The sequence below is a fragment of the Anolis sagrei genome, chromosome 11 (assembly GCF_037176765.1).
Source record: "Anolis sagrei isolate rAnoSag1 chromosome 11, rAnoSag1.mat, whole genome shotgun sequence".
NCBI classification, from domain to species: Eukaryota; Metazoa; Chordata; class Lepidosauria; order Squamata; family Dactyloidae; genus Anolis; species Anolis sagrei.
Window position 1 is genome coordinate 8,119,207 of NC_090031.1, and position 26,107 is coordinate 8,145,313.

At 42.0% G+C, this 26,107-nt stretch overlaps 2 protein-coding genes across 9 annotated transcripts in view; one reads left to right on the forward strand and one right to left on the reverse strand.

Annotated features, from left to right (window-relative positions):
* The window catches only part of RALGPS1 (Ral GEF with PH domain and SH3 binding motif 1), a 209,094-nt gene that overhangs the window by 57,163 nt on the left and 125,824 nt on the right, over window positions 1-26,107 (forward strand). The window lies entirely within an intron of this gene.
* Window positions 711-26,107, reverse strand: part of ANGPTL2 (angiopoietin like 2) — a 34,618-nt gene continuing 9,221 nt past the window's right edge. The window contains exons 2-5 of the mRNA XM_060757387.2: window positions 18,455-19,296; window positions 7,237-7,430; window positions 5,040-5,310; window positions 711-3,800 (exon numbers count right to left, since the gene is read on the reverse strand). Coding sequence (XP_060613370.2) covers window positions 3,601-3,800; window positions 5,040-5,310; window positions 7,237-7,430; window positions 18,455-19,253 — 1,464 coding nt within the window. The 5' untranslated portion in view covers window positions 19,254-19,296 and the 3' untranslated portion in view covers window positions 711-3,600. The remainder of the gene's footprint in view (window positions 3,801-5,039; window positions 5,311-7,236; window positions 7,431-18,454; window positions 19,297-26,107) is intronic.

Consider the following 26,107-nt stretch of genomic DNA (forward strand, 5'->3'; position numbering starts at 1 on the left):
TATACACAGAGCCCCCATGACCAGCAAAAAATATTGGGGGTCTTTGGGGAAAATTCACCTTTATTTGAGGGAGTTGTAGTTCACCTACATCCAGAGTTCATTGTGAACCCAAACACCAATGGATCTGGACAAAACTTGGCACACAGACCTGATATCCTGGAAATTTGATTACTGGAGGGATTTTGGGGAAACTGACCTTCCTTTCTGGGAGTTGTAGTTCAGTCACAATCAGGGAAACTGTGACTGTCAGCGATGATGGACCTGGACCAAACTTGGCACACAGAACCTCCATGACTAACTCAATGTATTGGAGAAATTTGAAGGGAACTGACTCACCATCGTGGGAGTTGTAGTTTACCCTATAGCCAGAGCACACTGAACCCCACCAGTGATGCATCCAGAGCAGACTTGCCCAACATAATAAGCTTTAAGTACTGATGGAGTTTCTCAGGGTTAACCTGGCATGATGGGAGTTGTAGTTCACCCACAATCTTATGCATTTTGTACAACTAAAATAACCCAGGCAATGCCAGGGACCCAAGCTAGCTATAGTAATAAATGCACCAACCCGTAGGACTTAGAATGCACCTACACTGTAGAAGTAATGCAGTTTGCAGTAATGCCATGGCTCAGTTCTGTGGAATTACTGGAGCCGTAAGAGATCTTGAGCCATCTCTACCCAAGAGTAAAATTTAAATACACAGACTATATAGCATTGGTTGCTTTTATTACACATTTTCATTATTATACGGATAATCTGATCATATATTAAAAATCCCTACTTCCATTTATGTACAAGACTTGCTACATCGGACTCCCAAACTTTCACGCACATTGTCAATCCGGAAAGGAATGATGAGGTAATAAGAGTCTTATCGTGTATCGTTTTTGCTCTTCCTATAATGCAAATACATTGTTCTGGAAACTTACCTCAGCAGAATACTATAATCAGGGGTTCGGGCTCCTACAATGGACTTTATAAATACGATAGTTCTCTTGTAATGCATACATTTGGCAATAATAGTGAAGTATGGCAAATATAGTTCTGGGTTTCAAATAGTTCTCCCTAAATGTCGTAACGTAGTGGCTAGGGGTATTTAAATAAGTTATATATATGTATCCACCATTTGCCTGCAAAGTTGGATAGCTCATATTTGTTGCTGTGATGACTACGGAGCGCACAAAATACCTTGAAAATTGTAAGATGTCACTTATGGTGTTGCTTGTTTTGATTGGGTAAAATCGAAGTTACATATAAAAGATCCAAGTCTCAGTATTGATGGGAAAAATACCTTTCTCATAATGTCATGGGTAGTGGTTGACAATGGTAACACGTTTAGAAAAGAGAGAAGAAAACAACTGCATCATCGAAGGCTTTCATGGCTGGAATCACTGGGTGGTTATGAGTTTTCCGGGCTGCCTGGCCATGTTCCAGAAGCATTCTCTCCTGACATTTTGCCCACATCTATGGCAGGCGTCTTCAGAGATTGTGAGGCCTTTTGGAAACTAGGCAAGTGAGGTTTATATATCTATGGAATAATGTTCAAGGCGGGAGAAAGAACTTTTGTCTGTTGGAGGCAAGTGTGAATGTTGCCATTGGCCAGCTTGATTAGCATTGAAAAGCCTTGTGGCTTCCAAGCGTGGCTGCTTCCTGCCTGGGAGAATCCTTTGTTGGGAGGTGTTCGTTGGCGTTGATTGCTTCCTGTCTGGAATTCCCTGTTTACTGAGTGTTGTTCTTTACTTACTGTCCTGATTTTAGAGTTTTTCTATTACTGGTAGTCAGATTTTGTTCAATGTCATGGTTTTCTCTTTTCTGTTGAGATGATCCACATGCTTGTGGATTTCAGTGGCTTCTCTGTGCAGTCTGACTAGTGGTTGTGAGAGTGGTCCAGCATTTCTATGTTCTCAAATAATAAGTTGTGTCCAGGTTGGTTCATTAGGTGCTCTGCTATTGCTGACTTCTCTGGTTGAAGTACTCTGCAGTGCTACAAGTACAGGAGAGTCTCATTTATCCAACATAAATGGGCTGGCAGAATGTTAGATAAGCAAAAATGTTGGATAATAAGGAGGGATTAAGAAAGAGCCTATTAAATGTCAAATTACGTTATGATTTTATAAATTAAGCACCTTTTTTTTTTTGGTCGTGTCAGGAGTGACTTGAGTAAATGCAAGTCATTTCTGGTGTGAGAGAATTGGCTGTTTGCAAGGACGTTGCCCAGGGGACGCCTGGATGATTTGATGTTTTTATCATCCTTGTGGGAGGCTTCTCTCATGTCCCCGCATGAGGAGCTGGAGCTGATAGATGGAGCTCATCCGCCTCTCCCGAGATTCGAACCTGCGACCTGTCGGTCTTCAGTCCTGCTGGCACAGGTGTTTAACCCACTGCGCCACCAGGGACTCCATTAATTAAGCACCAAAACATCATGAAAAACAGTTAAATGCACAGTAACATTATGTAGCAATTACTGTATTTACGAATTTAGCACCAAAACATCGCAATGTATTGAAATAGCTGTGGATCAGGCAGACTGTGTTGGATAATACAGAATGTTGGATGAGCGAAGGTTGGATAAGTGAGACTCTACTGTATTAAAACTCTGACATCAGGACAGTAAATAAAGAGCAAAACTAAAAAAAAAACAGGGGAATTCCAGACAGGAAACAATTTGGGCCAGCTAACACCTCCCAACAGAGAGAGGTGTTAGGTGCATCCTGTCTTCCAGGCAGGACGCAGTCAAACTTTGAAACTGCAAGGGAAATCCTTTGTTGGGAGGTATTAGTTGGCCATGATTGTGTCCAAGGCCATTCAATGCTAATCAATCTGACCAATGGCAACATTCACACTTGCCTCCCACCCTGGACATTATTCCACAGATATATAAGCCTGACTTACCTAGTTTCCAACAGACCTCACAACCTCTGAGGATGCCTGCCATAGATGTGAGCAAAACATCAGGAGATAATGCTTCTGGAATATGGCCATACAGCCTGGAAACTCACAGCAACCCATAACCTCAACTGTTTGTGTGCGCTGTATACAATAATTTATTTTCAGGTTCTAATAGTGCTTTGAGCTCCAAGTCAAAATGGGGTTCTGTTTGCGCTTGGCATTTTGTAGACACTTCAAAGTAGACACTAAAGCCTTCACAACACCTAAAAAAAATTAAATTAGGAAACAATCGCTCTAATGGTCTAAGGTACCTGTACTGGCTACATAGTTTCAAAGGATATAATTTCCTGTGTCAAATGAATTCATTATTATTATTATTATCATCATCATTATCATCACTATTATTATTATTTTAAGAAGTCTTATTGTACAGGTTGGAAAATGTTCAGTGTTTTGAGAATATATAAAAGTCTATTTTACACGGCAGATTCTTTTGGTGCAGAAAATGATGTTTCAAAATGCTTCTTTTTTCTTCTTCTTTTGGTTCTGGAACGATTGTTGAAAAAAATACAATATACAAGTCTGGTGTATTATTGGCAGTCAGTGTACAATATATTACATTCTTTGCTGCTGAGAAAGTTGTGTTCTGGATGGCAGATGCAACTGTTGTTGCCTTTTGAGTCTTTCCCTTGAGAAGGTGGCTTTATCTTTCAGTGGAATGTGTTGGGGTTCGGTCTGATCATCATGACGACTTTTTTCAAGGAATATGATCCCCCCCGAAACTCTGCCCAATAGACGCCATCTTGATAGCGACTCCGATAGTGTCCTCCTCGGTACCAGACGCCGTTGAGGTTCGAATGCGCACATGCGTTATACCACCATCCTCCTTTCTGGTAATGAGCACAGTTACCTGTAATAAAAAAAGGAGGACACCTCTGTATCAGTGAGCGAATTGCACTGGTCTGCATGCATTACGTTCTATATCAGGAGTAGGCATGAATACACCATCTCATCCTGCCCAAGGCCAATCCTTTTGGGATCCAAATGTCCCCATCTTTCCCTTACTTTCTGCCTCTGAAAGAGAAGAGGAAAGGCAAGGAGGGGACCTGGGGAAACCCCTCTCCCTCCCAACCCGTCCATCCCGCTCTGGCCCACTATGCGGGCCCCCAAGTTAGGAAGTGCTGGTCTTGGCCTATAAAGCCCTATACGACTCTGGCCCAGCTTACTTGTCCGAACGTATCTCCCTCTGCTTTCCACCTCATAGCCTAAGAGCCACCAGGGAGTCCCTACTCTTGGTCCCACCAGCCTCGCAAACACATTTGGTGGGGACGAGGGACAGGGCTTTCTCGATGGTGACCCCCTGCTTATGGAATTCACTCCCCAGTGAGATTAGATCGGCGTCCTCCCTCCTTTCTTTTAGGAAAAAACTGAAAATGTGGTCTTGGAACCAAGCTTTTGGCTAGCAGGCACAACGGCACTGTGAACATTGAACCGGACCTTATGTGGGCACATGGCTGCTGGACAGGCTCCTTGAGGGCTCTCAAGGTGCCAGCCAAGCAAGGTGGTTGGGTAGAGTGCATAGGTCCCTCTCCCAGGTGGATTGATACCAGGGAAGACTGCAAATCCCACAGGGCAATCCCCGATGGTCAAAGAGACGTCTCCCCTCAAGGGTGGCAACTCAACGTCCCGGGTGGAAACCCACAGGGTACAGCGGACCATGGCAAGGCGATGCGAGATATTAAGATCTCGCCAACAGTAGACCAGACCACATTTCAAAAAGAACGAAGAACTGGAGAGAAGTGGCGCACTTCATCAAATCAAATGATTGTTTGATTAATGTTTGTTTTTAATCTATTGTGTTTGTATGATTTTATTTTGCTGTTATAATGTGATATTTCCGGCATCGAATTGTTGCCATTGTTAGCCGCTTTGAGTTTCCCCGCAGGGGTTGAGAAGGGTGGGTAGAAATGTTGTAAATAAATAATAAATAAATAATAATTTTGCCCATGTCTGGTGTAAGGTTTGCCCCTAATATCACGATATTTGTTTTTTTTATCTATTATACTTATTACAGTATATACTTATTATATCTATTATACTGAATAACCCTTTTTTATGCGCTGCTTCATTGAAGTCATAGTGACTGTACCTGTGTATACATCATGATCTCTGTCCAGTGTCGTGAATTGCTTCCCATTATGCCACGTGAAGGAGTCTCCAGCGTTTCCGTTGTAGCGCCCCAGTCGCAGCTTGTAGTACTCGCTCTCTGGCTCCACTCGGAAACTGGCGTATTCGGCAAACACTTTCCGGCCTGACCAGTCTTCCATGGTGACCAGTAGTTTATAGTTGCCTTGATTTGTCAGCCAGTAAAGATTTTCTAGGCCTAACCAGTACTCTCCGTCAATGTTACCAAATCCTTGCTGTAAGGGGTAAAAGATAAGTTAATTTTCAATCCTAACTTTATGTCACATCCATGAAGTATCCTTAAATGCTGTGAAATTGTAATGCTTTCACATAGCAAATGCAAGAACTTTCTAAAATGCACATTTAGCTTTTAAGAATTCACTATCGCTCCGATCCTTCCGCTCTGAGCCATGGGTCAGGAAATGTCTTGCTTTCCAAAGGACTTTGGGGAAAATGTTAAGTTATTGTTTTGATGTTTGGATGATTTTGTGTCTCAATGATTTCATGAGCAGATACCTCTTTCAATAGCAGTTTAGGAATCTGTCAAGTTAGAAAATATGTTTTTATTATAACCCATGAACTGTAAACATGAGTTCTAGTCATACAAGCTCTTAGGGATAGATTCTCATCTATTGTCTGTAAAATCTATAAACCACAACCAAAATTACTGTATTGATAAGCTGGGTTTTTCAACCCTTTTTGAATTGAAAAAGCCTCCCTCGGCTTATAATGCTGAGCAGCAGAGCCTGGAGGCCATTGCTTGCCCTATACGATATATTTCTCTCTCTCCTCTTCCCCTCCCTTGACAGTGTTTTCTTTTCCAGTCAAAAGAGAGGGAAGGAGGGAAAGAAGATATATTTCATGTCCTCCTTGTTTGTATGGCTCTCTTTCAAACCCACCCAATTTCCTGGCTTTTTTGTGTGTATCTAAATGTATTAATATGTGCATTTTTGTTCCCTTGGAAGTTTTTCCCTCATATGTTTGTAGGTCTTTGCAAATCCTACATACATATAGATATCTAGAGATTTCCATGTACCTGTATACCTATATGTATACATTATTTTTATATGAATTTTCCCCTCATATGTTTTGCAAGTCTCTGCAAATCCTATATAGATATAATCTATATAAATAAAAATGTAATGTTCATTTGTGGGATTAATATAACTCAAAAACCACTGGGCGAATTGACACCAAATTTGGGCCCAATACACCTATCAGGCCAATGAGTGACCATCACTCATAAAAACATGGGGAAAAACAGCAGAAGATACTTAAAAAGCAAAAAAAAATATAATACATTACAACGCACGAGCATAACCACATATATACACAAATATACACACACAAAACACATATACAAAGACTGGGCCACAGCAATGCGTGGCAGGGGACGGCTAGTTATCTATATATAGAGAGATGTCTCGATAGATATATATGAATACAGACATGTAGGGTTTGCAGATATTGCCAGAGGGAAATGCACATATATAGAGAGAGGATTTGCAAACGTTTCAGGGGAAAATGCATATGTGAAAATAGCATATATAATTTTAGATCTATACCTAGCTCTGCATTGTTTATATAGGCATTGAATGTTTGCCTGTTACTATGTTGGAAGCCGGTATAGGGGAGATAGGGCGGGATACAAATTATTATTATTATTATTATTATTATTATTATTATTATTATTTTACGTTGGGTTTCGTATCAAAAAATCCCAAGTCGGACACTTCCCAACCATCTAGGACTACTACTACTTATTATTATTATTATTATTATGTTATTGTTGATACCATATTTTTTTGTTGACCCTACTTTTTCACTCACAGAGCTAGTTTACTGTTTTATACTCAAGGCTTATACTCGAGTCAATAGGTTTTCCCAGTTTTTGTGGTAAAATTAGGTCCCTCGGCTTATATTCGGTATATATCAAGTATATATGGTAGGTTGCTAAAAATTTATCAGAGGAAATGGATTGTGTTTTGTTGTCTCTGACAATTACTACTTGAAGAGATTAGGACTGGCTGAGATAGCAACATGTAGCTTTTGGGGATAAAGTCAAATACCTGCTTCAGGCAAGTTCTCATTAGAGAGGCATTTTACAGCATAACTTCAAAGAATGGGTTTATCAGAGCAAATGCACAGCGATTTGCACTTACCTTATAAGTCTCCCAGTTCCTGAAAAAGTTGACAGATCCATCCAAACGCCTCTGGATTACCGTCCAGCCACCAGGATCGTGCCGTTGATCACACCAGACCTGCATCAACCGGTTTGTGTTTTCAGGTTTCACAAGGTATATGGAACTGGTGTCATGGCCATCTTCTAAGGCTTGCAGGCAGTCTCTCCAAGGCCCTGGTGAAAGCAAGTACACAATGCCAATCACTCAAACAATTGCCCATCTTTTTACTTCAGGTTTTCCATGTTTGTGATTGAAAATGATTTGGCTGTGCCATAACGATGCAGAGAAATTACTGCTGAATTACTGCAGGAGACAGAACAAGGTGGCTTGGTCTCCCCATACCACCAAGAACTTGCTGCAATTTATTATGATCCACACAGTCAAAGGCTTTAGATGTTTTTCTGAATTTCCCTGCCTTCCTCCATTATCCAGCGGATGTTGGCAGTTTGGTCTCTCATTCCTCTGCCTTTTCTAAACCCAACTTGTACTGTACATTTGGCAACTCTCTCTCCATGTATTTCTGGAGTCTACATTGCAGGATCTTGAGTATTACCTTACTGGCATGAGAAATAAGTGCCACGGTATGACAGTTTCAGCATTCTTTAGCTCAATTGTTTAGCCATAAGAAGTAGAAATGAGGAAAACAATATTGTCAAAGGCTTTCATGGCCTGAATCACTGGGTTGTTGTGTGTTTTCCGGGCTGTCTGGCCATGTTCCAGAAGCATTCTCTCCCGATGCTTCACCTGCATCTATGGCAGGCATCCTCAGAGGTTGTGAGGTCTGTTGGAAGCTAGGCAAGTGAGGTTTATATATCTCTGGAATGTCCAGGGTGAGAGAAAGAACACTTGTCTGTTTGAGGCAAATGTGATTGTAGCAATTGGCCACAATGATTAGCATTTAATGGCCTAGCTGTTTTTAGGGAGTGGCTTCTTACAGCCCAGGGGAATCCTTTGTTGGAAGGTGATTAGCTGGCCCTGATTTTTTCTTGTCTGGAATTCCCCTGTTTTTGAGTGTTGTTATTTATTTATTTATAAATACAACATTTTATAAATTTTTATAAATAAAAACAACCTCTGAGGATGCCTTGCCATAGATGCAGGCGAAATGTCAGGAGAGAATGCTTCTGGAACATGGCCATACAGCCTGGAAAACACACAACAACCCAAAAATTGTATGGTTTCATATGAGCTACAGCCCTAATGTCTTTTAAACTATGTATCACTTGATCTTACAAAATTAACACTCAAATCTTTGTCTGGTAAAGACACATATTTCCTCTTTCTTCAGAGCATGCTAAAAGTGGACTGCATTGGCATTCTGAATGGTGTATCAAATTTTATAGTGCTTGATAATGGATATATCTGTTTTTACCGTGCATTAACATGTTCATAGGTTGACAGAGATATGTTGCATGTAATCCTGCCATTACCAATGTAGACATGCAGATTAAAGCCCAATGAAATGCATTACAAACAAATTGTCACAGTTTCGTGTGTCAGGATTAATGAGATAACTAATAAATCATATACAGGCAGTCCCACATATTCTTCTTCTTGTCATTATTGTTTTATTGCTGGTTTAAAAGCCATGTGCTCGAGGCGATAGATGAAATAATCAGAGGGAATGGTGTACTTTTGGTAGTTGCATGACACCAGTGGGGCAGATGAGGTGTTCTCTCTGGCTTATGATCTGTTTCCAGCCTGGCCCTTGGAGCCAAGGAAGTTTTCCATAATGGAAAAAGGGAAAACACAGCTTTGTATACATTCAGATCCAAGTTTCTGAGGAGTGGGAGGCAGGTTTCCCTAAGGAAGTGCAGGCAAGTTGGATAAGGATCAGATTATTCTTGGTTTCTAGGTAGAATGGAAAGCAGAACAGTCTATAGTAGTTGGGAGTGTTATATTATTAGTCTGGTGGCAGGATACAAGTGGGGAAAAGGTGTAGGAAGATTTATTTTATTTTGTGTCAAAAGCAATGCAGCATCACTGGTAAATCACCAGCAATGATAAGATCTACCAACCGATCTGCGTGAGTTCCCGACTGTCTTCCCAGCTTACTGTTTACCTAAGCAGTTCAAAAACAGCTTGAGCTGTTAGTAGAGAAATTAGATCGCTAAAACAAGCTGGCGAGGTATTTTGACACCATGAAGGAAAAAGATCAGAAAATTCCTGGTGACCAAAAGAAAGGAGGAAGTCCTGATGTCCCTTCATCATAGAGGAGCGTCTGGTGGCGCAGTGGGTTAAACCCCTGTGCCGGCAGGACTGAAGACTGACAGGTCACAGGTTCGAATCTGGGGAGAGGCGGATGAGCTCCCTCTATCAACTCCAGCTCCCCATGTGGGGACATGAGAGAAGCCTCCCACAAGGATGATAAAAACATCAAATCATCCTAGCGTCCCCTGGGCAACGTCCTTGCAGACGGCAAATTCTCTCACACCAGAAGTGACTTGTAGTTTCTCAAGTCACTCCTGACACGACAAAAAAAAAAAAAAAATAGAGGATGGAGCGACAGCACCCCCTGTGGCTGGATTCGAGCACAACCTCCAAGGCGCTAAAAAAGCTGGACATCAATACAATATACCTCCTTTCTGTTCTGTCTCTGTCTATCCAAAACTACATTGAATGTTTGCCGTGTATGTGTACTGTGATCCACCCTAAATCCCCCTCGGGTGATCTTTGTAGTAACTGGAGAAATGTTTCAAGGTATTACTAAGTTAGATTTCGACTGTTTCAAAGTCTTTTGCATGTGTTGTTTGGCCAGGGTCAACAGCATATATAAAGCTCTTTGTGAGTGGTGGCTGTGGCTGATGGATTTTAAAGATGTTAAACAAGGTCGGTGCAAGAACACTGCTTTTAGGTTAGATCATTCCATCTATTTTCCTGCCCTGGAACTCTACATAGAAGCTGCAGTTTTCTAGGAGGGTCTAGATAGTTTTTGTAAGATCGTAGTCCTGGGTGAAATGGTAGGTGGAAAGCACAAATTTGTGTCTTGGTAGGGTTAGGCTTCTGTTAGTTATCTTAGTAGTAGCTGGAGAGGTCTTTCAGGGCATTCGTAAGTTGGTTTTCAACTGTTTCAGAGTACTTTGCTTGTGTTGTTTGGCCAAAGTCATCTGCGTATCTAAAGCTCTTTGTGAGTGGTGGTTGTGGCTGATCATTAGTAAAGATGTTCAACAAGGTCGGTGCAAGAACGCTGCCTTAAAGTAGACCATTCTTTTGCCTCCTCCACCTACTTTTCCTACCCTGAAACTCCTCACAGAAGCTGCAGTTTTCTAGGAGCAACTGGATAGTTTTTGTAAAATGATAGTCACGAGTAATATGGGAGACTTCTTGCAGCATTATTCTATGTTGCACCTTGTAAGGCCCACAAAAACCGTTCCCATGCAACCTTTCTCTTATCTTTACTCAATATTAGTCTAAATGCCTGCAAGACATGGAATGTTTACAGACATCACATGCAACTCCTGGAACGATTACATCAGCGCTGCCTCCGGAAAATCCTGCAAATCTCTAGTCATCGTGCTGGAAGAAGCAAAGACTACCAGCATTTAAGTGATGATCCTCCGCCATCAACTTCTCTGGACTGGCCACGTTGTCCGGATGCCCGACCACCGTTTCCCAAAGCAGTTGCTCTACTCCGAACTCAAGAACGGAAAACGGAATGTTGGTGGACAGGAAAAGAGATTGAAAGATGGGCTCAAAGCCAACCTTAAAAACTCTGGCATAGACACTGAAAACTGGGAAGCCCTGGCCCTTGAGCACTCCAGCTGGAGGTCAGCTGTGACCAGCAGTGCTGTAGAATTTGAAGAGGCATGAATTGAGAGCAAAAGGGAGAAATGTCAAGCCAACCCCGACTGGGACTGCTTTCCACCTGGAAAGCAATGCCCTCACTGCGGGAGAAGATGCAGGTCAAGAATATGGCTCCACAGTCCCCTACGGACCCACTGCCAGTACACTGATCTTGGAAGGCCATTCTACTCGGACAACGATCGCCTAACATTAGTCTTGTGTTGTCAAAGGCCGGTTTCAGTGGGTTGCTATGAGTTTTTCGGGTTGTGTGGTGATGTTCCATAAACATTTTCTCCTGACATTCTCCCACAGGCAGTAGACAGCCAGACCTTGGAACTGAAAGGCTAATCAAAGCTAATCAAAGTGGCCAATTGAAACATTCACACATGCCTCAAACAGACAAGAGTTCTTTCTTCCACCCTGAACAGATATATAAACCTCTTTCCAACATACTTTCCTCACTTCCCAACATACCTCACAACCTGTGAGGATTCCTGCCATAGATGCAGGTGAAACATCAGGAGAAAATCCTTCTGGAACATGGCCATACAGCCTGGAAAACTCACAGCAACTAAGCCTTGTTTAGTTGCTTCCTAACCGAATCAAGATTGCATGCTCAGGGCATTCCCTTAACATTTGGAAGCTGAATTCTGCATCTACGATCATATTCTGACTTTGCTTCTTTTCTGCACAAGACACATCATTGTCTTTACACTTGTTTCAATGGCCCTTATAACACAACTTTCACAACAGCTTTATTGCTAACTGTGCTCCAGAGTAAGACTATTTGGCAACTGATTTGTCCAAAACACATGACTTTAATCTTTTCCCCAGTAAATAATTATTGTGGTTCCCCAAAATCATGTTTCTTGTATTACGACATCACACAGACTGGCTGTATAGTCTTAAGAGCTACTTTTGTGAGAATATTTTTCTCAAACAGTCCTGTCTGCGGTCTGAGGTGCCTGGGGGCTGTTTTCCAGATCGTTTCCCACTTTTGTTATAAGACGCTCTTCTTTAGACCATGAAAAAGAGCATCCGTCATTTTTTTCATGTCTTCAGGGGTTTGTAAAGAGGCTGAAATCGATCATGACATAGTTGAGAGGATTCTGCCCAAAATGTAAACGTCCTTATTAAACATATGATATACTACATAAACCATAAAAGATCCCAAAACAATGTCTGTATTTATTATTAAACTCTTGACACGGTTTTCAAATATAACCACGTTTGGCTTGGTTATGGAAATAAGAGTTGAACTTGCAGTCGTGCTGAACTTGGTTTGGAATAGTAATGGAAATGTGCAGAATTATTGTGCTAGCAGTGGAATGCTATCAAAATGGACTTTGCAACAGGGTTTTTAAAAGCACATTGGATTTATGTATGTATTATCTTCCTTTCCCCCTATTTGGGAACTTGGACAGCAGCATGCAGAATGTCTTCCTTCTGGGACTAACTGGGACTGTGAACTGTTGAAAGCATGTTTTGGTAACTTTTATTTGAAGCCTTCAATGCTGGAGTTTTTGTAATCCAAGAGTTGGGATGATGTATCTTTTCCAATCCTCTGTCTTATTATTATGATGAGGTATTTATTTCTCTGAAACTTTGAGACATTGCCATTTGTGTAACTATCAGATACGATATTAGCTCATAGTGAAGCACTATAGGAGTAGGTTTGGGCAAGTCATGGACTCGCACCCAAGCCACAACTCAGAGGAGGCGATCCACTTTGATTTCCAGCTAGTTAGGTACTTTCTGTTGGAAACACCACCCTTCTCAAGCCTCCACTAGTTATATGTTGTGTATATAATTATATGTTAATAGTCGTTCCCTGCCAGGCATTGCTGTGGCCCAGTCTGGAAAATAAGGTAATAAGAAAGTGTTGGTTTCTAATACATGTCATTTCTTGATTCTTGTGGGCAAACAGTATTTCTTGCTGTTTCTTTGTCAGTGTTGATGTGGAGACTGGTTTACTTACTCTGATACATGCAACGTATCTTTGTCCTTCTTTGGGGGTCCCTTTCAAATCTATGATACTATATCTGTGCGTGAATCATATATACTGCAAGATCAGTCATCCATGGTCCATCCTCGCTCAAACTGTACCAGAATGTAGAGTGGGTCTTGGGGGGGGGGGGGGTCTGTGTTCCAGGTGTGGTCTTCTTCTGTCATTGTTGGGGGCCACCAGGTGTTTTTGACTTCAACTCCAACCATTCCTGACAGCTTCAGGCCCCTTTCCTATTCCCTCTGCTACCTCAGAATGTTGAGGTTGGCCAATCAGAGACCATATGCAAATTGTACCACAGTGGCAGCCAATCAGAAAGCTGCCACATACACCTTCCATCCTCCCTCCGCATACAAACACTGACTTTTATTATATACATAGATAGATGGTTTTCTGTGGGTGAGCAGATGGTAACTACTGAATGGCATATGTTCTGTATCAGAAACTAGAGCTGCAATCAGGGCCAGCTAACACCTCTCAACAAAGGACTCCCCCAGGCAGGAAGCAGCCAGGTTTTGAACTTGCAAGGCTATTCAATGCTAATCAAGGTGGACCATTTGCAACATTCACATCTGCCTCCAACAGGCAAGAGTTCTTCCTCCCATCCTGGACATTATTCCACAGATATATAAATCCCACTTGCCTAGTTTCCAACAGACCTCACAACCTCTGAGGATGCCTTCCATAGATATGGGCGAAACGTCAGGAGAGAATGCTTCTGGAACTTGACCAGACAGCCCAGAAAATTCATAGCAACCCATGGGAACACTCAGCATTTCAGAAGTGATTTGTGATAGCAGATCTTTGTGCTTTGTACAAGCTGCACAGTCACACTTGCTCATGTGTCACTTCTGCCGTGCGGCAATGGCTATGGGACTGGGAGAATTTACCATGTAGGAACCAGGCCTTTTGAAACACTGGGCTGTTGTGCTTTCTTGTATACAGTGCGAATTACACGAAGGACTTCATGTTCTACCCATAGCCTTTCCAAAAGAAGAGAGTGAGAGAAAATGTAATGGTTCGATATGGGAAGCAGGGAGCAATTAGGAGCAATAAAGTCCAGGGAAGTCAAATGAATAACACATTTTTGCAAACTGCTCTCAGTTTCACATTAATTAAAACCAGGCTTTATAGTGTGTTAAAAAGTGTGTATTAAATCTTTCTGGCCAACTCCATGTTCTCTGGGGCTCCCGCTTAACTATGTTGTAGTTCCTGATCATGTATGATCGCAAAAACAAGTGGAATGAGACAGAATTATTTGCTTAATAGTGAGCTCAATCTCACTTCGTATGCATGTGACATGTTCTGGGGAGGAGATTTTGTACTGCGGTTGGCCTAATGATTCATTCTCAGTAATGCAATGGCCAGAAGGGCAAAAATCCAGAAGCCTGTCTTTAAATCAGTGTTTCTCAACCTGGGGGTCAGGACATCTGGGGGGATTGAGAGGGGGTGTCAAAGGGGTCACCAAAGACCACCAGAAAACACATATTTCTGATGGTCTTGGGAACCCCTTTGGCATAGCTGTTTGGGTTCACAGTGTTCTCCAAATGTAGGTGAACTACATCTCTCCTAAATCACTGTCAGTTCATCTCAAATCCCACCAGTATTTTATGTTGGTCATTGTTCTGTGTGGGATGTTTGGCCCAGTTCTATCATTGCTCTTTGATTGTAGGTGAACTATCAATCCCTTCAGCTACAACTCCCAAATGTCAAAGCCTATTTCCCCCAAACTCCACCAGTGTTCACATTTGGACATATTGAGTATTTGTGCCAAGTTTGGTCCAGATCCATCATTGTTTGAGTCCACAGTGCTCTCTGGATATAGGTGAACTACAACTCCCAAACTCAAGGTCAATGCGCACCAAACCCTTCCAGTATTTTCTGTTGGTTCTGGGAGTTCTGTGTGCCAAGTTTGGTTCAATTCCATCATTGGCGCTCAATGATTGTAGGTGAACTATTAATCTCAGCAACTACAACTCCTAAATTACAAAATCAACCCCCTCCCCCAATCCCACCAGTATTCATATTTATTTACAACATTTATATGCCGCCCTTCTCACCCCGAAGGGGAATCAGAGTGGCTTACAAGATACACACACACACACACACACACACACACACACACATACAATATATTAAATTATTAGCATAGTACAATATCAGTATTATATATTAATATATTGTACTCCACCGTTGTATTGTAATATTATTAGTAATATTACAAGTAATATAAAATATGTAATTATAATATTGTATTATTATTATTAGTAGTAGTATTTAAATTTCTTTAAAACTTTTATATCCCAATCTTCTCTACCTCTGTAGAGGGACTTACATTATAATATTATCAATTATAATTATACATAATATATATTAAAATTAAATTATAAACGACAAGTCCAAAACTCAAGGTCAATGCCTACCAAACCCAATTCCATCGTTGGTGGAGTTCGGAATGTTATTTGATTGTAGGTAAACTATACATCCCACCAACTACAACTCCCAAATGACAAAATCAGTCCCCTTCAACCCCCACCAGTATTCAAATGTGGGCATTTCGGGTATTTGTGCAAATTTGGTCCAGTGAATGAACATACATCCTGCATATCAGATATTTACATGACGATTCATAACAGAAGCAAAATAACAGTTGTGAAGTAGCAACGAAAATAATGTTATGCTTGGGGGTCAGCACAACATGAGGAGCTGTGTTGTTGTAGGTTTATTTGGGATATATGGCCATGTTCTAGAGGCATTTCTCCTGACGTTTCGCCTGCATCTATGGCAAGCATCCTCAGAGGTAGTGAGGTCTGTTGGGACTAGGAAAAAGGGTTTATATATCTGTGGAATGACCAGGGTGAGACAAAGGACTCTTGTCTGCTGGAACTAGGTGTGAATGTTTCAACTGACCACCGTGATTAGCATTTGATTGCCTGGCAGTGCCTGGAGCAATCTTTTGTTGAGAGGTGATTAGATGTCCTTGTTTGTTTCCTCTCTGTTTCCTCTCTGTTGTTGTGCTGTCAGCTCCAGCAGACAAGAGTCCTTTGTCTCACCATGGTCATTCCACAGATATATAAACCCTTTTTCCTAGTCCCAACAGACCTCACTACCTCTGAGGATGCTTGCTATAGATGCAGGCGAAACGTCAGGAGAAATGCCTCTAGAACATGGCCATAGAGCCCGAAAAAACCTACAACAACCCAGTGATTCCAGCCATGAGGAACTGTATTAAGGGGTCGTGGCATTAGGAAGGTTGAGAAACACTGGCCTAGGTAATGGCCAGAGATGCAAAAATCCAGAAGCACATCTTTAAATAATGCTCAGATATGTTTATGTATTTACCATCCTCCTGCTTACGAATTTTAAGAAGATCCTGAGTTTCAGGTACCAGTAACGGCATTTTACTCCCTGCCGCTGTAGTGCTTTGCTGCTTTTCTCGCCAATTCTTCAAATTCTTCCAAGCCACTATACTTCTTTCAAGTGAAGGCTTTGGGCTGACTTATAAGCAATTGGAATCCAGGGATGTGTAATGGAAAAATGGAAAACAATCGTAAAATGCTGCTTGGAGTGATGTCACCTTTTGCCACTAACCAGCGCTTTAGTAATAACAATGCTGGCAGAAGACGGAGCCTTGTGTATTTTAACGCACCTTCTGGGCCCTTTGGGTCAAAAGAGCCACAGGGACGTTTCTGCTTGTTTTAGTTAGTTTGAAAGCAGCCTCCAAATTACTCATATATTTCAAGGGGGGACGGGGAAGCATAGTTATGACTCTTCCTTAAAATAGCCAGCCTCAAACACCACTTCCCAGGGTATTTCATAATAAATGGAAGGTAAAATAACACTTCCCAGTCATGCTGAAGAATTTGTTTTGTATTTTTTGGAAAAAGGAAAGAGAAATTTTTGTGGAGACTGAGCTTGATGTTCTCCAAGGGAGGTTGAAAGAGTTTGGAAGAGAAGGATGGGGAAGAGAACTACAACAATCAAACCCAGCAGTTATCGTTCCCTAGGCCATTGGTAATGAAGATAAGAAAGAAGTGACTCATCTACCCAGAACTTTGCAGTCACTCTCAACTGTTGGACATCAGATTCCTCTATACGCGTTCACACACTATACATACCATACGTCTTTGATTCGAAGACACGGTTTTTCCCCATATACACCTCTCTAAAAACAGGTTATATCTTAGAATCTTATAAGCTACATACATCCATACAACTTTAATTTCTGTTGGTAGCACTGAAACAATGTGTGTCTTACAATTGATGGCGTCTTAGAATCAAAGAAATAGTTTTTCATCTTGTTGTGATTAGGTGACCTTGAGGCACAGTAGGTTAAAGCACTGAGCTGCTGAACTTGCTGACCAAAAGGTCGCAGGTTCCAAACCAGGGAGCGGCGTGAGCTCCCGCTGTTAGCCCCAGCTTCTGCCAACCTAGCAAATTTGCAGTAGATCAATAGGTACCCCTCCAGCCAGTAGGTAATGGCGCTCCATGCAGTCATACTGGCCACATGATCTTGGAGGCGTCTACGGACAATGCCAGCTCTTCAGCTTAGAAATGGAGATGAGCAACCCCGCCCCCCCAAAGTCAGGCACAACTGGACATAATGTCAGGTGAAAATCTTTACCTTTACATATATTTAGCTACTAGTGCATATACCTGGCATTGCCCAATGTCAGAGAGGCTGCTACCTGCCTATTTTCTCCCTTCTCCATCTCCAAGAAGGCCAGCTTTCCCCCTTTCTCCAGCTCTGAGGCCTACTTTCTCCCTTCTCTACTCCTGAGAAAGCCTACTTTCTCTCATCTCCAGCTCTGAGGCCTACTTTCTCCCTTCTCAAGTCCTGAGATGGCTTGCTTTTTTCCCTCTCCAGCTCTGAGGCCTGCTTTCTCCTTTCTCCAGTCCTGAGAACGCCTACTTTTTCCCTTTCTCCAGCTCTGAGGCCTACTTTCTCCCCTCTCCTATCCTGAGAAGGCCTACTTTCTCCATTTCTTCAGCTCTGGAGCTTACTTTCTCCCTTTTCCTATCCTGAGAAAGCCTACTTTTCCCTTCTCCTGCCCTGAGAAGGCCTACGTTCTCCCTTCTCCAGCTCTGAGAAAAATCTACTTTATCCCTTTTCCAGCACTGAGAAATCCTACTTTCTCCCTTCCCCAGCTCTGAAAGGGCCCAACTCACAATGTCTCCATGTCAACACTCTGGCTTACTTTGGCTCCTTCCTTCATTCCTTCACCTCATACACATGTCACTTTTCTTTCCCAGTGGCACAGAGGGTCACTTTACCTAACAACAGACAACTCAATGACATCCCAGAGGGCCACTTCACCTAGCAACAGCCTGTGTAGTACAAACAGACAGACAAACATACACACTTTTGACTTTTACATATAGTGAATAGATATCACAATTTCTGCTTACCTGAAGGTTTGTCAGTGGAAGTTGGGATACTAGTAACCGGTGGCATGGTTGGTAGAGTAGGCGGTAGAACTTTTAAATTCTGGTCACTTTGAATCTCATTGGTAGATATCTGGTTAATGATACGGTTGTAAGTAGGTGGCTGGTAGACTCGGTTTGGTGGCTGTGGAGGCTGGAGGACCGGTTTCATGGATGGCGTTCTTTGGCAATGCTCTTCCAGTTGTGCGATAATGATAGACTGGTTATTGGCAATGGAGACCAAATGCTGGTATTTGTGCTCCAGGTCTTTGTATTTGTTGGCCAGCTGCAGCATATCCGCCGTTTGGTTCAGGATCTTGTTCTCCAACTGGGAAAGCTCTAAAGCGTTGTCCCGCTTTCGGATGATTTCGTGCAGCAGCTGCATGTAGAGTTGCGTGACCCGCGAGTTCATGTTGCGGCTCTCTTTGCGCAAGAGCTTCACCTCATTGACAATCCCTCCGTCGACCTCCACCAACTGCTGGAGGGTTTCGATTTGCCTCTTTTGCTTCAAGAGTTCATTGTTCAGGAGCTCGAGTTCCTGCTTATTTACCCTGTTTTCAAGTACAACATCAGGCTCTTTCGAGTTCACACAAATGGCACCCGTTACTTTCTGCTGAGGTACAATGAAGGTATAGGTGCATTTGTCTTGAGTGTCAGTGGAGCGTTTGTACCTGTTTGCGTACACAAATTCTTGTTCTTCTCCCTTGCTGTTGCCTTCAAAAACATGGGTCTTACCATGGATTCCCACGACAGCCATTAGTAATAAACAGACTTCTGCCTTCATGGTCCTTTCTGTAAGTACTTCCTTTATTATGGAACTTTTGAATCTGTTGTAAACATATAACAAATGCAAAAAGGTAAGTACTTAATAACAGATCAAAGCAATGAATGAACAATTTTCTTCCATGTATTGAATGTATGTAAACATGATATGCAACTGTTATACTATATCCCAAAGTGTTAAAAAGGCAGATGTTTTACCCCAGCTTGTTGAATCTTCCCAAATTGTGAAACAAATTGCTTAACCAAGGGGGAAAAAATCTTAATTAATTGCCATCTTCATTATTTTTTACTGGCCCATGTTGACTTCTGGTACCTTGTTTCCCTGAAAATAAGACCTAGTACAGCAGCGTTTCTCAACCTGAGGGTTGGGACCCCTAGGGGGGGCAAAAGGGGGTTTAGAGGGGTCACCAAAGACCATCAGAATACATATATTTCTGATGGTATTAGGAACCTCTTTGGCAGAGGAGGCTGAAGATCTCTCTGCCTGTCCTTCTCTTCCTTTTTGGAAACAGACAGCGAATCCTCCCACCAAAGGCCCCATCCATTGTGATTGGCCAGCTTCTCAACCAAGGGGAGGGCTGTTTCCTAGACTCCAAGCGGAGAGGGGAGAGCAGGCATGCTCGGCACATGGCAGTGTAGTGCGCATGTGCAGGCAAGGGAGAGCATGTGAGGCTGGAGGGAGGCTTGCGCCAGCGAGTACCTTCAAGGCATGGGGAGTTCTGTGTGAGAAGTTTGGCCCAATTTTATCATTGGTGGGGTTCAGAATGCTCTTTGATAGTAGGTGAACTATAGTTTTTGGTGGGAGGATTCGCTGTCTGTTTCCAAAAAGGAAGAGAAGGACAGGCGGAGAGATCTTCAGCCTCCTCTGCCAAAGAGGTTCCTAATACCATCAGAAATATATGTATTCTGATGGTCTTTGGTGACCCCTCTAAACCCCCTTTTATAAATCTCAGCAACTACAATTCCCAAAGGTCAAGGTCTATTTTCCCCAAACTCCCAAGTGTTCACATTTGGGCATATTGAGTATTAGTGCCAAGTTTGGTCCAGATCCATCAATATTGGAGTCCACAGGGCTCTGTGGATGTAGGTGAACTACAACTCCAAAACTCAAGGTCAATGCCCACCAAATCCTTCCAGTATTTTCTGTTGGTCATGGGCGTTCTGTGTGCCAAGTTTGGTTCAGTTCCATTGTTGATGGAATTCAGGATGCTCTTTGATTGTACGTGAACTATAAATCCCAACAACTACAACTCCCAAATGTCAAAATCAATCCCCTCCAACCCAACAGTATTCAAATGTGGGCATATTGGGTATCAAACGTGGCCAAATGTGCTCCAGTGAATGAAAATACATCCTGCATATCAGATATTTACATTACAATTCATAACAGTAGCAAAATTACAGTTGTGTAGTAGCAACAGAAATAATGTTATGGTTGGAGGTCCCCACAACATAAGGAATTGTATTAAGGGGTCGTGGCATTAGGAAGGTTGACAAACACTGATTTAAGGGATTTAAAAAAAAAAAACATGCTACAATATATACCTGAGATACAAAATAAGAATTTAATCAAGTAGTATAATGACTTCATTTCCTGTAACAGTTGACAGTTGTTAACTTAGATAATCTTGGACTTGTACACTTCTCTAAAGTAGTGTTTTTCAACCTTCCTAATGCCGCAACCCCTTAATATATGTTGTGATGACCCCCCCCCCAAACTATAACATTACTTTCGTTGCTACTTCCTAACTGTCATTTTGCTACTGTTATGAATCATTATGTAAATATCTGATATGCAGGATGTATTTTCATTCACTGGACCAAATTTAGACAAATACCCCAAATCAATCAATCAATATCATTTGATTGCCCTGGTGTCTTAATCCCCAAAGTTAAAAGCCGATGTAAGTCTTGGAGAAGTTTAGGGAGATCCTTGTGCACAGCTTTGAGTAGAAGGCTTCACTGTAATGTTAATGCAACATATCCCCCTTTGTGTGTATGTGCTTAGGATATAGTATGAAGGGTTTCTTCTGCCAAAGGAAGGAGTAAATGCCTGTTTTAAATAAGCTCTGTGTAGTCTTTAAAACGTCATTCAAAATCGAGAAGCAATTGGAAACATAAATCCAGCCTCCCTCAGACAGCTTTAAGTTGCATAGCCAGCCTTTGCGCAGCAGGTCACACTTGGTGACCCTGGCAGGCCTCCAAGCCTCATGCTTTACACAGTTGAGCTATTCTTGAAAAATGTCTTCAGCATAGTAGTAGTTAGAAGGGGGGAGCCTTTCTTGCTTCAATATCAGGCTTTTAGGTTGGGTTTTGGTGTGTTTTTTTTTACATTTTCTCTTTGCTAACCCTTATTTGCCATGAATGGAATCTCAGTTTTTCTCTTGACATTGCTCTTTGTCTCACCATTTTAACAGGAGAGTAGCCATTGAGGAGTAACATTACAAAATAGCTGTGCTCTCACCAAAGAAGGAAAAGGAAGGACACAGGTGGATAAGGAAGACTATGAACATATTGGTCGGGGATGGGATCAGACCAGGTATGGGCAAACTTGGGTCGTCCGAGTGTTTTGGACTTCAACTCCCACAATTCCTAATAGCCTACAGCTGTTAGGAATTGTGGGAGTTGAAGTCCAAAACACTAGGACGACTCAAGTTTGCCCATGCCTGGATTAGTCTCTTCGTTTAATGTAGTTTTTAATCCATCTGTACACATCTATATAAATAAAAATGTAATGTTCGTTTGTGGGATTAACATAACTCAAAAACCACTCGACGAATTGCCACCAAATTTGGCCACAAGACACTTACTAACCCAAGGAGTGGCCATCACTCAAAAAATTGATTTTGTCATTTGGGAGGTGTAGTTGCTAGGATTTATAGTTTACATACAATCAAAGAGCATTCTGAACTCCACCAATGATGGAATTGAATCAAACGTGGCACACAGGACTCCCATGACCAACAGAAAATACTGGAAGGGTTTGGTGGGCATTGATCTTGAGTTTGGGACTTGTAGTTCACCTACACCCAGAGAGCACTGTGGACTCAAACTGACATGATGTGAGTGAGTTGTAGTTCACCCACAACCTTATGCATTTTGTACAATTAAAAAATTACTTTTTTCAAATAACCCAGGGAATGCCAGGTAACCAAGCTAGTATATAATTGAACTGAGGTGTCAACATGTTGTTCATCCTGCAAGTATAGTACAGTACAGTACAGTACAGTCTCGCTTATCCAACATAAACGGGTCAGCAGAATGTTGGATAAGCGAAAATGCTGGCTTCTGTCAACCTATCTGTTCGAAAACATGCACATGTGAGTAGATCAAAATGTACCGGGAAGATAACGGCGCACCATGCAGTCATGCTGGCCACATGACCTTGGAGGTGTCTACGGACAACGCCAACCCTTCGGCTTAGAAATGGAGGTGATCACCACCCTGCAGAGTCGGACACGTCTGGACGTAATGTCAGGGGAAAACCTTTACCTTTTTAACCTTAAGAAAAGGCCTATTAAACGTCAAATTACGTTATGATTTTACAAATTACCAAAACATCGTGTTTTACAACAATTCGACCGAAAAAGCAGTTCAATACACACTAATGTTACATAGTAATGGCTGTATTTACAAATTTAGCGCCAAAACATCGCAATGTATTGAAACAACTGTGGACCCAATCAGGAGGCAGACTGCGTTGGATAATACAGAACGTTGGATGAGCGAAGGTTGGATAAGCGAGACTCTACTATATTGGGATTTTGTTCTTCGTGTCTTGGGTGTTTAGGTGGTTGGCAAGAGCATAAAAGGCAGTAACCGATCTTGCTACGTTTTCCCTTTCAGTGTTTGCTGAGCTAATTCTGCCTCGAGGCCTACAACTTGAAACTTGTTATCACCTAACAAGTATAGTTAAAACAACTTTCCCCCCAAAAGTATTACTTTATTTCTCTTCTTGTTCTTGAGAATACAAAACAAAGCCAAATATTTACTTTGGCATTGCAACATAACAAGTGGAAACCCAAAGATTCACTGTCCTGATCTTTTGTGAGCCTTCGTGTATTTCATAATTACTTTCTCTGCCCTGAATTAAGATACAGTATGCTTTGTTACTTTTTGAAATGTAAACGATATGTTTAAAAGGGTTCAGGGTGTTCATATTGGTCTGTTAGAAATAGAGAAAATGTCGACATCTTACACAATCAATCTTTCTTTTGTGAGATAGCAGTTTCTATCTATGCCGTGGGAATGTGATATGTGTGGCATCGCTTTGTATTGGTCCCTTGAAAGTGATGCGTTGATCCCGGTCTCGTTGCCAAACCTTTAATGGATATATGGCATTGGTCCAGTTTCAAGGGAGGAAAAGAAAGGTTCCTTGGCAAAGAAGCACGCAAAAAGTTGGTCTTTCAGAAGGTTTTTCCCCTTCCCCCAAAACAGCTCTATTCATGCTGAAAATGGAGAACATGTGGCCCGGACCTAATAATACTCTATTAGCTATTTATATATTCCGAAAAGTAAACTCTCCTAATGGTGGGTTAGTAGTTCATGAAACATTTTTATGAAGTTGTTAACTCGGGTACATCTACCCTGATATATAGTCTTCAGTGTTGTAGGAGAGAGACTTATGGATAATCACGTTTAAGGACTACAAATGCTCTTAAATCTGTATGAGGGGAAACATTTTGTAGTGTAAAGTCTCTGGGACATGGAATAATGTTCATTTTGAAATGCTATGGAACTGACCTAACTGATGTCTGCAACATTTAAACCAGTGGCTCCCAACCTTTTTTTGACTACTTGACCAGGGACAACGTTGACTAGGGACCACTTTGACTAGGGACTACTTACTCAGGGACCACTTGACAAGGGACTACTTGACCAGGGACCACATTGAACAGGGACCACTTACTCAGGGATCACTTAACCATGAACTACTTGACCAGGGACCACTTGACAAGGGAATACTTGACCAGGGACCACTTACTCAGGACCACTTGACCAGGGACCACTTGACCAGGGAATACGTGACTAGGGACCATTTAACCACGGACTACTTGACCAGGGACCACTTACTCAGGGCCCATTTGTCAGGAACTACTTTGAACAGAGACCACTTACTCAGGGACCATTAACCACGGACTACTTGACCAGGGACCACTTACTCAGGGATGACTTGACCAGGGACCACATTGAACAGGGACCACTTACTCAGGGACCACTTGACCAGGGACTACTTGACCAGGGACCACTTACTCAGGGACCAGTTAACCATGGACTACTTGACCAGGGACCACTTACTCAGGGACCACTTGACCAGGGACCACTTTGACCAGGGACCACTTGACCAGGGACCACTTACTCAGGGACCACTTTGACCAGGGACCACTTACTCAGTGACCACTTGAACAGGGACCACTTTGACCAGGGACCACTCGACCAGGGACTACTTGACCATGAACCACTTACTCAGGGACCACTTTGAACAGGGACCACTTGGACTAGGAATCACTCTCCAACATTAGTACCAAAAGGGTTACAAATCTGTTTTTTGGGCAACTTTAGATTCAGTTTGGTTATTTGGGGTGCTGATTCAGAAAACTGCATTGGGTAGTCCACATCAGCTCTAGCTTCTGATACAGAATATGTGTCATCCAGTAGTCGCTATCTGCTCTTCCACAGAAAACCACATTTAATAATCCAGAGCTGATGTAGTAGTTGTAATCTTTTGTGAGTAGCCTCTCCCCTCCCTGTTGGCTTAGTACTATAAGAGGGTTTTGCGATACCAGTCGCTCTTGTTGCCATGTGGTTTCGAGGTAACAGTGTAGTAATGATAAGGCTATGGACCATATTTTCATTCTTGCGGACCACTGGTGGTCCACGAACCGCAGGTTAGGAACCACTGGAAACCAGAAGCACAATTCGAAATGTGAAGTAAGACGCACAGATTCTCCTATAATGCCATGTATTCATGGTGACCAGTGTGACTCCAGCAATTTTGCAGTTTCATGTAAAGTACTATAACATCATTATAAGTGTTTACTCCCTAAGAGCAGAAGAAAGTCTCCAGGCCTTGCAGTTTCAGAAATTAATTTTCCCTGCTTCAGAAAGAGCTGCAGATTCCAGGGAGCAACTCCCACAGTCAAAAAGGGCTGACATTTCAAAAGTAAACAAGCCACTGGCCTGACATAATTTACACAAAACAGGTTCATGACATATCTGAATCCAGTGTTCTGGGAACACAATGAAAATAAGCACACTTTCTTTCCATTCTGAACTGGCATCTAAGAACACATCTGGTGAAAGACACATATCTTTTCATTCCGTTTTCTACCAAATGGGCTACTCAGAGGCAAGAACAATGTATTTTGCTGTAATGTTGCAGAAAGACAGACAGGCCTTTTGTTTAAAGGTAAAGATTTCCCCTTGACATTAAGTCTAGTTGAGTCCAACTCTGGGGAGTGGTGTTCATCTCTATTTTTAAGCCAAAGAGCCAGCTTTGTTCATAGACACCTCCAAGGTCATGTGGCTGGTTACCTTCCTACTGAAGCAGTACCTGTTGATCTACTCATATTTGCATGTTGAATTGATACTTTGGCAGAAGCTGGGGCTAACGATGGGAGCTCACACCATCCTGTAGATTTGAACCGCTGACCTTCTGGTCAGCAAGTTCTGCAGCTTAGCAGTTTAACACGCTGCACCACCTCAGCCCTCTGTATATGTGTATGTATGTGTGCATCTAGCTATATATCTTTGGCTGGAGTTACACAGAAAAAATGTACATGTTCCAAGTTACATAAAAATTTAATTTAAGAACAAACCTAATAATAATAATAATTATTATTATTATTATTATTA